Here is a 15,548-nt window from a genome sequence, read left to right as displayed (position 1 = left end):
GCTGCATTCCATGCCACCTGAATGTGTTCGTTATTCTCACTTTGCACACCCGCTGAATGCCAAAATTGGTACAAGTTACTCTACTTTATTATTTACATATATTTTCTGACTAACTTTATACCTGACAAATCTTAAACAGTAATGTAAGTTTTGTCTCCAAATCTGGCCAAGAAACTTCCATTGAAGTTGCACCCACTTATGTCAGGGCTATTGTAATTATCTAAGGTAAATTGTGGGGGAGTGAGGTGGGAGGAGACAGGTTGCATGAACAGAATTTTAGCAGGTATTTCCAAAAATATGGTTTAATGACAACATTTTGTAACACAAAATATTTGTTTGAAAACCTGTATGTTTGATTTCTTCCAAGAAGCTGTATATTTCTCTTTAAATTGTAAAGAGGCTTTTTACCCCATTCAGAGTCTTACCAGCATTGTGTGAAATCAATTGCTCTGCACAATCATTTAGGAAGATTTTATTGCCCTGCTGAACTGGTGTCAATGAATTTTGAAAGCACAAAATTTCTCAATAAAAAATCATGTCTTTGCTCAACTGATGACACGCACCCTAGCTTTTCATCTAGCTGATTGCTCCAACAGGAAAATTTTTTAGGAGTTATGTCTAAGGAGATCAATTTTGTCTATAACATCAAATATGCTATGGAACAAAGTTAGTCTGATGCAGTGGCTCTCAACCTTTCCAGACTACTGTACCCCTTTCAGGAGTCTGATTTGTCCTGCATAACCGCAAGTTTCACCTCACTTAAAAACTATTTGCTTACAAAAATCACATAAAAATACAAAGTGTCACAGCACACTATTACTGAAAAATTGCTTGCTTTCTCATTTTGTCTGTATGAAATTTTACTTTATACTGACTTTGCTAGTGCTTTTTATGTAGTCTGTTGTGAAACTAGGTAAGTATCTAGATGAGTTTCTGTACCCCCTGGAAGACCCCTGTGTACTCCCGGGTTACATGTACCCTTGGTTGAGAACCACTGGTATGGCGGGCTGTGTGTGAGTGTGGAGGCAATCTATATGAAAAAGAATGCAGCAGTTTAAGAGGGAGAAAAGTTATAATGATTAAACAGTACATTTTAATATGGTGTTTAAAAAGAGACTGTACAGAAGAATCAAAATAATCAACCTAAAGGGAGTATAGAAGAATTACCAAACTGCTATACATTTTCATCAGAATCATCAGAACTTTCTTCTCCTTCATCATCACTGCTATTTGAACTGCTAGTATCCTCTTCACTGTCCTCACTGCTTCCTTCATCTGTTTCTTCACCCTCTTCATCACCAAAATTCTGTGTACTTTCTAAGGCATGCAGGTACAAGATATACATTTTAGGTAAGTCTTAAGTTTTGATTAGTAAATAATTGACTATTTCAGGCATGTGATAAATACATAATATTTGATATTATATTCCAAATAAATTCAAAATTATATATCCAAAATAAATAGGTTGTACATGGTGTTTTGGGGTATTTTTCTGAAGAAAATAATTGTATTCTAAATCAGTCATTGCATTTTGCTTTGTACAGAGAGGGATTAATCCAATTGTTTTGCTTGATAGTGCTGTCTAATTTTCAAAGAAATATCTAAACAAACATTTTCCCTTTTCCAGTACAGGAAGAAAATTATGTGTGTGTTTTTCCTGAGAATTTAGTAAACAGTCCATATATTCACAAACATTCCAAATATGTATCTTGTTTGAGATGGTGCAGGTTTTGGAAACTTTCAGCAACAGTCTTATAGTGATAGGATGACTATTTTTGTCAGTTACACCAATTTTTTGTCTATATAGTCAACACCCATTTTCCAAAATATTTTATAAAATACACACAGCTTTTCGACAACATGAAGGTGAACGGGACTTCTCATGTGAGTAAAACGACTCATATGTGTTTCTACAGGATTGATAGCCAGTTTGGAAGAACAAGAGCATGTTAAATCATAAAAATTGATACTGCTGAAATTGATCTCGTCTGCAAGGAAAACGAGAGTCTCCAACCTGTACTACTATGGGAACATGGAACTCGACTGAAATTTCCCATTTCAAAACCAATTTAAAAGTGAAGAAAAAAATGAATACATGCTATTAATATTTTAGGTTCTTAGCCACAGAAGAGTATTTTTAAAATAGGAATACTCTCATAATACAATAAAATACTTAAATTAAAAACTGATTTAAGGCAATTATCCATTTTGAGATAATAAGCTACAGGGCTAATGTTGTGAAGCTGGCCCAGATCTGTGTGCTGCGATCACTTTGCTCTCAGTATGGAAAATGGGAGAGATTCCAGAAGACTGGAAAAAGACAAATATAGTGCCAATCTGTAAAAAGGGAAATAAGGACAACCCAGGAAATTACAGACCAGTCAGCTTAATTTCTGTACCCAGAATGATAATGGAACAAATAATTAAGGAATCAATTTGCAAACATCTAGAAGATAATAAGGTGATGAGTAACAGTCATTTGTCAAGAACAAATTGTGTCAAACCAACCTGATACCTTTCTTTGACAGGGTAACAAGCCTTGTGAATGGAGGGTGGGAAATGGTAGATGCGGTATATCTTGACTTTACTAAAGCTTTTGATATTGTCTCGCATGACCTTCTCATAAACAAACTAGGGAAATGCAACCTAGATGGAGCTACTATAAGATGGGTGCAAAACTGGTTGGAAAACCATTCCCAGAGAGTAGTTATCCGTGATTCACAGTCATGCTGGAAGGGCATAAGGAGTGGGGTCCCAGGTCTGGTTCTGTTTAAAATCTTCATCAGTGATTTAGATAATGGCATAGACAGTACACTTATAAAGTATGCGGATGATACGAAGCTGGGAGGTGTTGCAAGTGCTTTGGAGGATAGGTTTAAAATTCAAAATGATCTGGACAAACTGGAGAAATGGTCTGAAGTAAACAGCATGAAATTCAATAAGGACAAATGCAAAGTACTCTACTTAGGAAGGAACAATCAGTTGCACACATACAAAATGGGAAATGACTGCCTAGGAAGGAGTACTGCAGAAAGGGATTTGGGGGTCATAGTGGACCACAAGCTAAATATGAGTCAACAGTGTAACGCTGTTGCAAAAAAAGCAAACATCATTCTGGGATGTATTAGCTGGAGTGTTGTAAGCAAGACACGAGAAGTAATTCTTCTGCTCTACTCTGCACTGATTAGGCCTCAACTGAAGTATTGTGTCCTGTTCTGGGCCCCACATTTCAGGAAGGATATGGACAAATTGGAGAGAGTCCAGAGAAGAGCAACAAAAATGATTAAAGGTCTAGAAAACATGACCTTTGAGGGAAGATTGAAAAAATTGGGTTTGTTTAGTCTGGAGAAGAGAAGACTGAGAGGGGACATAACAGTTTTCAAGTATGTAAAAGGTTGTTACGAGGTGGAAGGAGAAAAATTGTTTTTCTTAACCTCTGAGGATAGGACAAGAAGCAATGGGCTTAAATTGCAGCAAGGGCTGTTTAGGTTGGACATTAGGAAAAACTTCCTAACTGTCAGGGTGGTTAAGCAGTGGAATAAATTGGCTAGGGAGGTCGTGGAATCTTCATCCTTGTAGATTTTTAAGAGCAGGTTAGACAAACACCTGTCAGGAATGGTCTAGATAATACTTAGGCCTGCCATGTGTGCAGGGGACTGGACTAGATGACCTCTCAAGGTCTCTTCCAGTCCTATGATTCTATAATATTGGCACAAAGTAGCTAAAACTGGTGTAGCTGACCATAACAGGATCACTCCAATGTAGGGGGATCCTGAGAGGAGCAGAGACAGTATAGCAACTCCTATGCCACTCTCCTTCCCTGCAGCCCACACAGCAGTTATAGCAGGCAAAAAGAGTGTTTCTGCCAGCTTGCTAATATTAGTTTGAGTGGCCTGATGGCAACTGTAACTCACACCAGATGCCATTGGTCCCAAGGGGCTAATACAACTGTGACATGCCCCGAGGTGCAATCCAGACAGTGGAAACCCTATACCCCCTTAACTCTCCTGCCTCCTCTAGGCTATCTTCTACACTGCTATACTAGTGAACAGCAAACGCATCCAGGCTCTGTTCACTCAGCCATCAGCATGCAGAGGAGCACCCTGCTAAGTTGCATGAAGGCTCTCACAAGCCATTCATGAACTGTATATAGGGAGATATAAGCAAATTCCCCCAGCCTGGCACCCCAGAAATGTGCATCTTACACTGCTCAAGACCTTCTTGATCAAAGTTTGCCGCTCGTTCAAAAGGTAGTGGACATGTCCCAGCCTCTGTAATCTGAGCAGATCCCCCAAGCACTTTAGACAAATTCACTGGTTTAGATTAAACATCAAAATAAGTTTATTAACTAGACAAAGATAGATTTTAAGTGATTAAGTGGAATTGGCACAGAAAATTAGAATTGGTTGCAAAAGGAAATAGCAAAACCACAATCTAAATTCTAAATTTACCAGGCTAATAATTCTAAAATCAAGATGATTTCTCTCATCCAAAACTTAACAGCAGTGCATACTAACTGGAACACCTTCCAAAGTTTCAATGGAGATCTCTTAGTTTTCCTTGTATAGCGATGGGGGTAAGAGGCAGGCCCAGTGGTGACATCACTGTCCCTGATTTATACTTTTCTCCAGATACTGGAAAATCCATGCTGTGTCATGGGGTTAGGCAGCACTCATGGTGTACATAAGCGGCTGATCATCCTTCATTATGAATTGCACATTTTTGCTTGCACCTTTTGTCTATGTGAAGATTGGCACATAAGGCCTCAGTTTTCCGTTTCTTTGTCCTCTCTGAGTTTCCCAGACTCACCATGTTTCAGGAACAAACATATAGCAAAATGTCATCATTTCATATACATTGATGACACTTACATTTCAACAGGATAATGAGGTTCACCAAATCAAGACTTTTCAAATGATACCTCATAAGGCATACTTTGTACAAAACATAACACAATCATATAACAGTGGTGAATATGTGGGATATGGGGTACAGTATGTCACAACAACAGCTTGAGGTCATCTGGGTTTTAAAGGACACCCCAGTCTTAGGCTGTTGTATTAGCCCCTGGGGAGCACTAGCATCTGGTCTGAGTTAGAGTTGCCTTCAGGCCACTCAAACTAATGTTGGGGGGCTGGCACAGCTGAACTAGCACTGGGGTAGGACGATGACAGGTTAAAGCCATCTATGCAACTCCTTTCCTCCAAGTTCTTCTGTATTCTCCTATGCCTCTGCAAAGGATTTTGTACAAGGGGATTACCATTTTTCAGTCTAGTATGCATTTTCTGAGCAAATGTGATTCCCAGACATGACTCTCTGTTTAAGTCAACTCAAATGTCTACAGTAAGGATATCCTAATATACTGAAAGACAGTATTAGTGCTTGAAATTGAACATTGACAGTTAGGAAATGGTTGCTTAATGTGATTTTATAGCCTAATGCAGGGGTTCTCAACCTTTTTCCTTCTGAGGGGCCCTCCCAACATGCTATAAAAACTCCACAGCCCACCTGTGCCACAACAACTGGCACACATTTTTTCTGCATGTAAAAGCCAGGGCACACGTTAGTGGGTAGTAAGCAGAGCAATTGCCCAGGGGCGGCTCTACCAATTTTGCAGCCCCAAGCAGTTGCCGCCGAATTGCCGCCACCGCAACAGCAGTGGAGCTGCCGACGAACTGCTGCCACGGGACACGGACTGCCGCCCCGTTCTAAATGCTGCCCCAAGCACCTGCTTGGAAAGCTGGTGCCTGGAGCCAGCCCTTTCAGGGCCCCATGTCACAGGGGGACCCACAAAGCTAAGTTGCTTAGGCACTCCACTGCTTAGGCTTTGGCTTCAGCCCTGGATGGTGGGACTTGGGGCCCCAGGTTTCAGCCCCATGAAGGGCGTCAGCTTTCTGCCCTTGGCCCTATTGAGTCTAACACCAGCCATGCTTGGTGGACCCCCTGAAGTCTGCTTGCACCCCCCCACAGGGGGCCCCAGACCCCTGTTTGAGAACCACTGGCCTAATATATTACACTTAAGACACATTAAACACAAAAGTGATAAAAATATTTCTCACCCTATAGTTTTTAAAAATAAAATAGGGTCCATGCAGTTACAGCAGTCCCAAATATTGTTTACTTGTGAAAAGCATGAACGCTTCTCCAACAGCTAGTTACTGTTCTCAAACTTACCTATCAGCAACTTTTCTTCAAGAAGTGGAAGAAACTGCTTGGCCTCAGTATTTTCTGGTTCATATATTAGAACTGAAATTTGACAACAGGATACGTTAATAATTCTGTATGGTGACAATAGCAACTGACAGACTGCTGAACAGTTTCAAGGCATATTGTTAAAGTGTATGCTGTCAGATAGTGGCATAATTTTGATTTCAGAGACTTAAAATGCAAACAATGATGTCTCAGTTATTTGTATTTATATTTCCTCATGAAATACTATATTAAGATGGAGTTAACTTTGAGAGTACATATCAGTAAATATGTAACTTACAAAAATGTATTAATGATACAAGAAATAGGCATAACAAACCCAAGAAATTCAGATATAAAGTTAAACATAAAATAAACCCAAACATGTTCAGGAATGAAGATGCTGAGTTAATATTGTTTGGATGCCTTTACTGAGCCCTGTAGTGATGCCACGAGGGAAAAAATATTTATAAAACCTAATCTATTGAAAAATTAGTGAAATCTAATCTGGAACCACAAATACACAGTTACTGTATGGAAACCTACAGGAAACATTTATTCACTGATCCCTGTTAAAACAGCACTTTGCCACACTATATCACATTCATATCACATATCAGTACTATTAGTCCCTTACTTTTCTGGGAACTAAATTCATTCACATTTAAAAATGAATAGGTAAACACACAAAATTATTATTAAGCTGCCTTTTGTAGACAAAACAGTGGAAGTGTGCACACTGGAATGCTCCTTCTGCTGACAAAACTCCCTTGCTTTGCCACCAAATAAAACCACCTTGATGAGAGAGAGCTTTTTGGGGCAAAGTTATATCGACAAAGCGTCAGTGAAGACACCGCAGTTGGTTATGTCACTCCAATTGGCCTCCATGAGGTATCCCACAATGCCCATCCTGACAGCTCTGGTCAGCAGTTCAAACTCCGCTCCCTTGCACCTAGATACACAGGCATCCACCCCATAGGCCCAGGAATGTTTGAAATTCCACTTCCTGTTTGCTCAGCGTATACAGCTGACCATGGCGGCGCTACACAGCAAACACTCTCCTGCTTGGACCACACCTGAGCTGTTGTATTTTCTGGCAGTGTGAGGAGAAGAGGTTGTGCAGTCCAAGCTCCACTCCAGCCACAGGAACTTCGATACCTATGGACAGACTTTTTGTGGCTTGTTGGAGAAGTGCTACAACAGGACATGCAGCATTCCCGAGCGAAGATAAAGGAGATGAGGTAGGTGTACCAGAAGGCAAGAGAGGCAAATCATCACTCCGGTGCTGCGCCGCAGTCCTGCTGCTTCTATAAGGAAATGGATGCCATTCTCGGCAATGACGCCACCTCCACTGCCAACAGCCCTGTGGATACTTCAGTGGGGCTGGAGGCAGTGGACAGGGGACTCGACCCCGTGGACAAAGTTATGGATGAGGAGGTCAAGATGGAGGACGACGTGGAGCACACGCCAGGGTTGTCCAGTGGCACAGTGAGTCAGGACCTATTTTCCACTCCTGAGGGGTCTAGCAGTCCTGGCAGCCAGTCTCTGGCGCACATGATGCAGTAGAGGATAGTCTTAGTAAGTGATCGTTTTGAGTTAATGCTGCTCGGTTATATGAGGTAGAGCTGTCCTTTGCTCTGAATATTCTAAAAGTGGGTGAAGGGATAGAAATCTACAAGACTAGCTGTGTTTGCATGTGCTCCACATTATCTTGTGCAGCTAAGTAGTGCAGCGAAACAGTGTGTTAATGCACACCGAGATTTCATGAGAATCCTCCTGCAAGAACTCTAGGAAACTTTCCTGGAGGTACTTGGCAAACCTCTGCTGAAAGTTCCTTGGCAGAGCTGCTTTGTTCCTTCCCACATTGTAGGAAACTTTCATGCACCAATCGGCAATTCCTTGAGCAGGGACCAAAGCAGCACATGGATGAGCAGCTTAGGGACCAGGTCTGAACCTGCAAGCATGCAGGAGATGCACCCTTGCATACCCTCAGGAGTGAGAGATTGGCTTCAGTGATCTCCGCTTGTGGAAAACTGGGGCAGAATTTGCAATACTCTTCCGCACTTATTCCCTTAAAAAAACCTAGACCCTTTGCCCCATCTTCAACATCCAGGACCACCCTCCCTCCCTGGACCAAACTCACCATGTTTAGGGTGTTTCCCGAGATGTGTGCTTGCCAAGGGACAGTGAGAAAGTGATTCATATGTGAAAAGAGGTATATTTTACTATAATGATTCAATGTTGTGCATGAACTAACAATCATGCTTCTGTGTATTGTTTCTTGTACTTCTGCAGATGTGGCCTTCAAGGCAACCCCCTACACACTGGCAGAGCACATCTGCCGGAAAATGAAGTGACCACAGTGCATCAAGGAGGACATGTTACAGGAGGTGCTTCAATCTTCAGAGGTCAAAAAAGAGGGGAGTGGAGAGAGACCCTGAAGGAAAAATTTAAAATAGAAAGGCAGCACAGAAAGGAGAGCAAGAAACAAATTGTAAAGGGCCAGGAGCAGATGACAAAATTGAAGGAGGAGCAAACAGAGATGTTGATGTCCCTAATCACGCTCCAGGCAGAACAGATGCATGCTTGCCCTCCCCACCCATAGCCAATACAGAACTGCTTTCCATGACCCCCCAAACTCCTTCCACACAGTCCTTACAACTTCTCAGAATGTCTCAGTACCTCATTCACTCCACCCCTTCAGACAGCTTCCAAAATGATAGCTGGAGTTACACACAGCTAGGAAAGCATATACTGCCCTGCACTCTTATCTCCCTTCCCAGCAATCCTTTTGTGTGTGTTAATTGTTATTTAATAAAAGCAAACTGTCCCGCACATAGTGGTTGCGGCTGATAGAAATACATAGCGGCAATTTGATCATTTGCTGACTACAAATCCTGGTCAGGAATCATCACAACTTTAATGCAAGGAGGCAAGATAATACAGCATGACCACTGTATACAAAGACATTACTGATGCTCATTGTCAAAATGTTGCCTTGAAGTGTCCCTGATTCGAATAGCCCCCTGTTGTGCCCCTCTAATAGCCCTCGTATCTGGCTGCTCAAATTCTGCAGCCAGCTGATCCGCCTCTGTGCTCCACGCTTGGGGGAATCTTTTCACCCTTAGACTCACATATATTATGGAGTGCGCAGCAGGTTGCTATGACCATGAGAATACTTTCCTCATTTAGGTCTAATCTGCCATAAAGGCAGTGCCAGTGCGCTTTTAATCTGCCAAAGGCACATTCTATGGTCACTCTGCACCTGCTCAGCCTATTGTTGAAGGGCTCCTTGTTGCTGTCCAGATGCCCCGTGTAAGAATTTATGAGCTACAGGAGTAAGGAGTACATTGGGTCTCCCAGGATCACTATGGGCATTTCAACATCCTCCACTTGAATCTTCTGGTCGGGAAAGAAAGTCCCTGCTTGCAGCTTTCTGTATAGGCCAGTGTTCCTGAAGATGTCTGCATTATGCATCTTCCTGGACCACCCCGTGTTGATGTCAGTGAAACTCACTGTGCTCAGGGTGATCCACAAGCGCCTGCAGTACCATAGAGAAGTACCCCTTTCTACTGATGTACTCCACTGCAAGTTGGTCCAGGTCAAAATTGGAATATGCATGCTATCTATCACCCCTCCGCAGTTAGGGAATCCCATTGCCGCAAAGCCATCCAATATTTCATGCACATTTCCAAGAGTGTCAGTCCTTCATAGGAGGATGCAATTAATGACCCTGCATACTTGCATTAACGCTGCCCCAACGATGGACTTCCCCACTCCAAACTGATTTGCGACCAATTGGTAGCAGTCCAGAGTCACCAGCTTCCACACAGCGATTGCCACTCGCTTCTCTACTGAGAGGACAGCTCTCATTTTGGTGTGCTGGGGCAAGCTCTGCACACAGTTCTAGGAAGGTGGCTTTCCGCATACAAAAGTTGGCAGCCATTGCTCGTCATCCCAAACCTGCATAAGTATGCGATCCCATCAGTCAATGCTGGTTTCCCGAGCCCAAAAGTGACAGTTCAATGTGTTTAGCTGCTCCGTGAATGTCCACAGTAATCTTGTGTTGTTTTTTTTCCAGGGCGCACACAGATCAGGCAACTCCGATTCCTGTTCAAATTGGGAGCTCATGATATACTGCATGATCATTCCGAGGTGTTCATAACAGTGACTACAACAGTAAAGAGCAGTGTGGGATACATGCTTTCAACCAAAGATGGCGGGCACACAGTAAACGGGCTGTTGAAAAATGCTGCGAAATGCAGTCGGAAGCCCATGGAATGCTGGGATGGAAAGAATTGCATCATGGGATATTGAGCCCACACGCATGATGCACTGCGATCCAATCTGCCTTCCCACAACTTCTAGCTGCAGAAGGTGGCGAGTAGCACAGTAGGGTAGCTACCCATAGTGCACTGCTCTCACTGTCGATGCTAGACCACCAAGTGTGGACATAGAATCATAGAATATCAGGGTTGGAAGGGACCTCAGGAGGTCATCTAGTCCAACCCCCTGCTCAAAGCAGGACCAATTCCCAGTTAAATCAACCCAGCCAGGGCTTTGTCAAGCCTGACCTTAAAAACTTCTAAGGAAGGAGATTTTACCACCTCCCTAGGTAACGCATTCCAGTGTTTCACCACCCTCCTAGTGAAAAAGTTTTTCCTAATATCCAACCTAAACCTCCCCCACTGCAACTTGAGACCATTACTCCTTGTCCTGTCCTCTTCTACCACTGAGAATAGTCTAGAACCATCCTCTCTGGAACCACCTCTCAGGTAGTTGAAAGCAGCTATCAAATCCCCCCTCATTCTTCTCTTCTGCAGACTAAACAATCCCAGTTCCCTCAGCCTCTCCTCATAAGTCATGTGTTCCAGACCCCTAATCATTTTTGTTGCCCTTCGCTGGATTCTCTCCAATTTATCCACATCCTTCTTGTAGTGTGTGGCCCAAAACTGGACACAGTACTCCAGATGAGGCCTCACCAATGTCGAATAGAGGGGGACGATCACGTCCCTCGATCTGCTCGCTATGCCCCTACTTATACATCCCAAAATGCCATTGGCCTTCTTGGCAACAAGGGCACACTGCTGACTCATATCCAGCTTCTCATCCACTGTCACCCCTAGGTCCTTTTCCGCAGAACTGCTGCCTAGCCATTCGGTCCCTAGTCTGTAGCTGTGCATTGGGTTCTTCCGTCCTAAGTGCAGGACACCGCACTTATCCTTATTGAACCTCATCAGATTTCTTTTGGCCCAATCCTCCAATTTGTCTAGGTCCCTCTGTATCCTATCCCTGCCCTCCAGCATATCAACCACTCCTCCCAGTTTAGTATCATCCGCAAATTTGCTGAGAGTGCAATCCACACCATCCTCCAGATCATTTATGAAGATATTGAACAAAACCGGCCCCAGGACTGACCCTTGGGGCACTCCACTTGACACCGGCTGCCAACTAGACATGGAGCCATTGATCACTACCTGTTGAGCCCGACAATCTAGCCAACTTTCTACCCACCTTATAGTGCATTCATCCAGCCCGTACTTCTTTAATTTGCTGACAAGAATACTGTGGGAGACCGTGTCAAAAGCTTTGCTAAAGTCAAGAAACAATACATCCACTGCTTTCCCTTCATCCACAGAACCAGTAATCTCATCATAGAAGGCGATTAGATTAGTCAGGCATGACCTTCCCTTGGTGAGTCCATGCTGACTGTTCCTGATCACTTTCCTCTCATGTAAGTGCTTCAGGATTGATTCTTTGAGGACCTGCTCCATGATTTTTCCGGGGACTGAGGTGAGGCTGACTGGCCTGTAGTTCCCAGGATCCTCCTTCTTCCCCTTTTTTGCTCCGTCAATAGAAGGAGAGTTGTGTGAACATGCACAAGTGATGTAATTATACCAGTTTCTGTCAGCATAACTTGCGTCTACAAAACTCTGTAGTGTAGACAAGGCCTGACTCTTTAACAAAGACATCCTTTCTCCAAAATGTCCATTAGCTATTGAAGTTAAATGGGTGTTAATCCAACCCCTCCCTCAATTACTTGACTATTAAGCAACTGTCAACTGTGGTGTCATAATTTCACTATTTGTTAATTTATTACTGGTCTTGTCTTTGCTAGACTTAGTTTCCTAAAATTTCACCCCATTTGGTCTGCAGTAACTTGCAATACTACCTTCCCCATTTTGGCTGGAGAAGTGTATAGTCTGGCTAGAAGATAAAATAGGGAACTGGAAGTCAAGATTCCTAGGTTCTATAAATGGTTCTGACACTGACTCACTGTGTCCTCAAGCGAGTCATTTAATCTCTCTATGCATCAGTTTACTCCTCTCTAGAACTACACTACCTGTCTACTACATAGGGATGCTATATGGCAGAATTAATTAATACTTAGAAAAAAATCTTTGCAATGCTCATAATTACTTATTGCTACTATGCTTCCATATGGTATTATGGTCTCTATGCTTCAGACACCTTTCATAAGCCTGCAGCTACAGATCCAGGTGGAAGGGAGAGCGCTAGCTTCGTAGCACGTTCCTTCCTTCATTCCAACTATGTGGAAATCTGTCTCTGGGAATTCCACAAGGTTACAGTTTCGTGGATAGAGAGAGAATGTAGCAGAGTAGGGATGCTTTGAAGTTTCATCAGAATTCTCTCCTGCCTGGAGAAGAATTATTTTTTATGTAGGAAGCTGGCACATCTTACTGAAAACAGAGAAATTTTATGTAAGCCAAATCCAAAATGAAAGCCACCTGAACAACTAAGAAATTTATTTATCAGCAGCAGGCACAGTGGTGCATGCCTGTAATCCCAGCTACTGCGGAGGCTGAGGCTGGTGGATTGCTTGGGCTCAGGGGTTCCAGGCTGTAGTGTGCTATGCTAATCAGGTGTCTGGTGCCACTGAAAGCCTAGCCAGCGGGTGGCCGAAGGAATGGCTAGAACAACATGAATGACATGTTGTGATTGGCTCTCTCTCTTTTAGGGCTGATGGACCAATCGTTCAAGGTGACTAAGGATTTATCAGCAATTAAGAAATAGACATGAGGAGAAATAATAAAATGAAACAGGTGAAATGTAAAGAAGTTTTATATATATATACTTACTCATCTGACAAAGTTTCTTTGAGAGACTGTAGTCTTGATCCATAATTGCTTTCAGGAACTAAAAGAACAATATGGTTTAGTATGAAAGTTAATATAGAAAACTGTTGATGTGCACGCTTTGAGAATTAGTTCCAAGTTTGGTCAGTTTTTATATAAAAATACTTTAGTGAGAACTTTGATCAATTTTCCAACAGCTATAAAGTGCAGAATTTTTCTATTGTTCTAAGTAGATCCACCAGGGGACAGTGAACAACTGCTAGTCCCACCACGACTTGTACAAACTCCATCACAGCTACTACATCTTAGAATTGAGGACTATATTTCTGTGTAATTGTGTTACCCTAAGCACACAGCCAAGTTACTCTGGAAACAACTTGGTACATGTGTTGCTTTACAAATGAGTAATCCAATTGACTCCAGTGGAACTACTCACATGAGTAAAGTCATGCACACTCTTAAGTGTCTTCAGGATTGTGGCCTAAGTTTGATGTGAGAACTGATTATTTTTTTTACAACAGGTATCCTAAGTAACACCTGTGCTCACATAAGGTAAAAATTAATAGCACTGAGATATGTATTTGACAAGAGTAAATAACACAAGGCTTCACTGTCAGTATGGCACAGTGTGGACAAAGGTCTTGAATCAAGCCCTGACAACACCTGTTGGGTCCACAGTTTACTTTTGGCATCAGATGGAACAGTCTTGGATCTCAAACATGCTATCATTCATTGCTATCAAGTAGGAGGGGGAAAAACCCCAAACTCAAACATAGATCCATAAAGATCTCAATGACCTAAAAGCAGTAATACTAAACTAACAAATGGAAATCCACAACAGACCCATTTAACTGATGTTTGAGGTGGCATTATTGGAATAGTGAGACAATGGTTAAAAGCAGTATAGGAATCTACTTATATAATTAATGACAGGATGTTAAAAACTAATTATCACATAAGCAAATATGATAAATACAATGGTCACCACTAAAAAAATCCAAAAAATCCCCCCCCCAAAAATCAACATTGGCTAAAAGTTATCTGAGGTATCATCATTTTCTCTCCTTAGACAATAGAGTATCTCAGACAGCACTGTGTGGTAACTGCTGGCTGTTGTTTTAATAATGAATATTATCACTATTCTTTCATTTGAAGTCAAGTAGACAGTTTGGGAGTTGTTAAAGTCAACAGTTCTCTTTAAATTCTTGGAGCTATGTTCATAATAGGCAGAGCCTAGACCTACACTACTTTGAGCTTTGCTCATGTCTCTCCTACAACATACGATCTAGATTTAAGTCTCTGACCCTTCCTACCTTTTGTACACTCAATAGCAACTAATAAAGCTTTGTCGGCGACTGCAAAGATAGTCAGTCCCGCAAAAGAGGAGCTGAGTAAGGTTTTCTTCAGCTTGCCATGCAAAAATCTTATTCCAGAGCGTTTCTTACTGCACTGTCATTTTACCTGTAAGCGTATTAGTATCACAATGACAGCAGAGTCTTAACTTTAAAACACATACTTAACTCTTAATGAAATCAATGGGATATAAGCATATGCTTAAGTACTTTGCTCCATTGGGGCATTTGACAGCAACACTACACATCTCATGCTTCGTTTTAAAAAAAATAAAAGGAAGCACTGGATGTTGAGCAAACACAACCAATTAGCTGAAAAAAAATAATACCATTTACCATTTCACAAACATTTTGATATTCAAGTCTAGGTAACAGGAAGGAAAAAAAACCTCTTTTCCATATACCCTGCGTACTCCAACTGAATATTAAACACACAGTGGGCACTCAGGATCTCTTGCAGTGCTTAGAAGAGAAGCCATCATACAAAGCTGACTGAACTGTTTTCCCTCTTCAAACAACTAAATACAAGCAAACATCTTTCACAGAGGAATATTTTTTGAAAAGTTGTTTTTGAGTGTCAGCAAAGATTTTGTTTGCATAGTACATGCATAAAAATACTAGTTTTCAACAGAGTATTTAGCATTACAGTGCCAGTCGCAGAGCCCCAAGTATTCCACAACTGCAGAACTTGCCATAGAATTCACCCCTTGCTGCACAAGTGTGGTTTAGGATTCTATTAAAAAATTAAGTTTCTAGCCCTTATGGGTATGCAAACCTAAAAAATGTAAGCCAAGTGTGAATGGTGGCCATCTGAGTCTACAAGCATGAAAACAATAATTCTGAGAGATGTGAATGGCCCCAGTCATTTCACTCAGGGCTCCAGGGACTCTGATTGTGCAGCTGTGGGCTT

At 42.0% G+C, this 15,548-nt stretch overlaps 1 protein-coding gene across 6 annotated transcripts in view; it reads right to left on the bottom strand.

Moving 5' to 3' along the window:
- Nucleotides 1-456: 456 nt before the first annotated feature.
- ERICH2 (glutamate rich 2) overlaps nucleotides 457-15,548 on the bottom strand; it is a 45,190-nt gene continuing 30,098 nt past the window's right edge. For all 6 annotated transcript variants that reach the window (XM_084642783.1, XM_084642782.1, XM_084642780.1 and 3 more), the window contains 3 exons: nucleotides 13,290-13,347; nucleotides 6,175-6,246; nucleotides 457-1,317 (listed from right to left, as the gene is read on the bottom strand). In XM_084642783.1, coding sequence (XP_084498909.1) covers nucleotides 1,175-1,317; nucleotides 6,175-6,246; nucleotides 13,290-13,347 — 273 coding nt within the window. In that variant the 3' untranslated portion in view covers nucleotides 457-1,174. The remainder of the gene's footprint in view (nucleotides 1,318-6,174; nucleotides 6,247-13,289; nucleotides 13,348-15,548) is intronic.

Source organism: Lepidochelys olivacea (assembly GCF_965140295.1).
Source record: "Lepidochelys olivacea isolate rLepOli2 genome assembly, chromosome: 11".
Classification (NCBI taxonomy): Eukaryota; Metazoa; Chordata; order Testudines; family Cheloniidae; genus Lepidochelys; species Lepidochelys olivacea.
The sequence above is the reverse complement of the archived record's forward strand: the minus strand, read 5'-3'. Positions and strand labels throughout refer to the sequence as shown.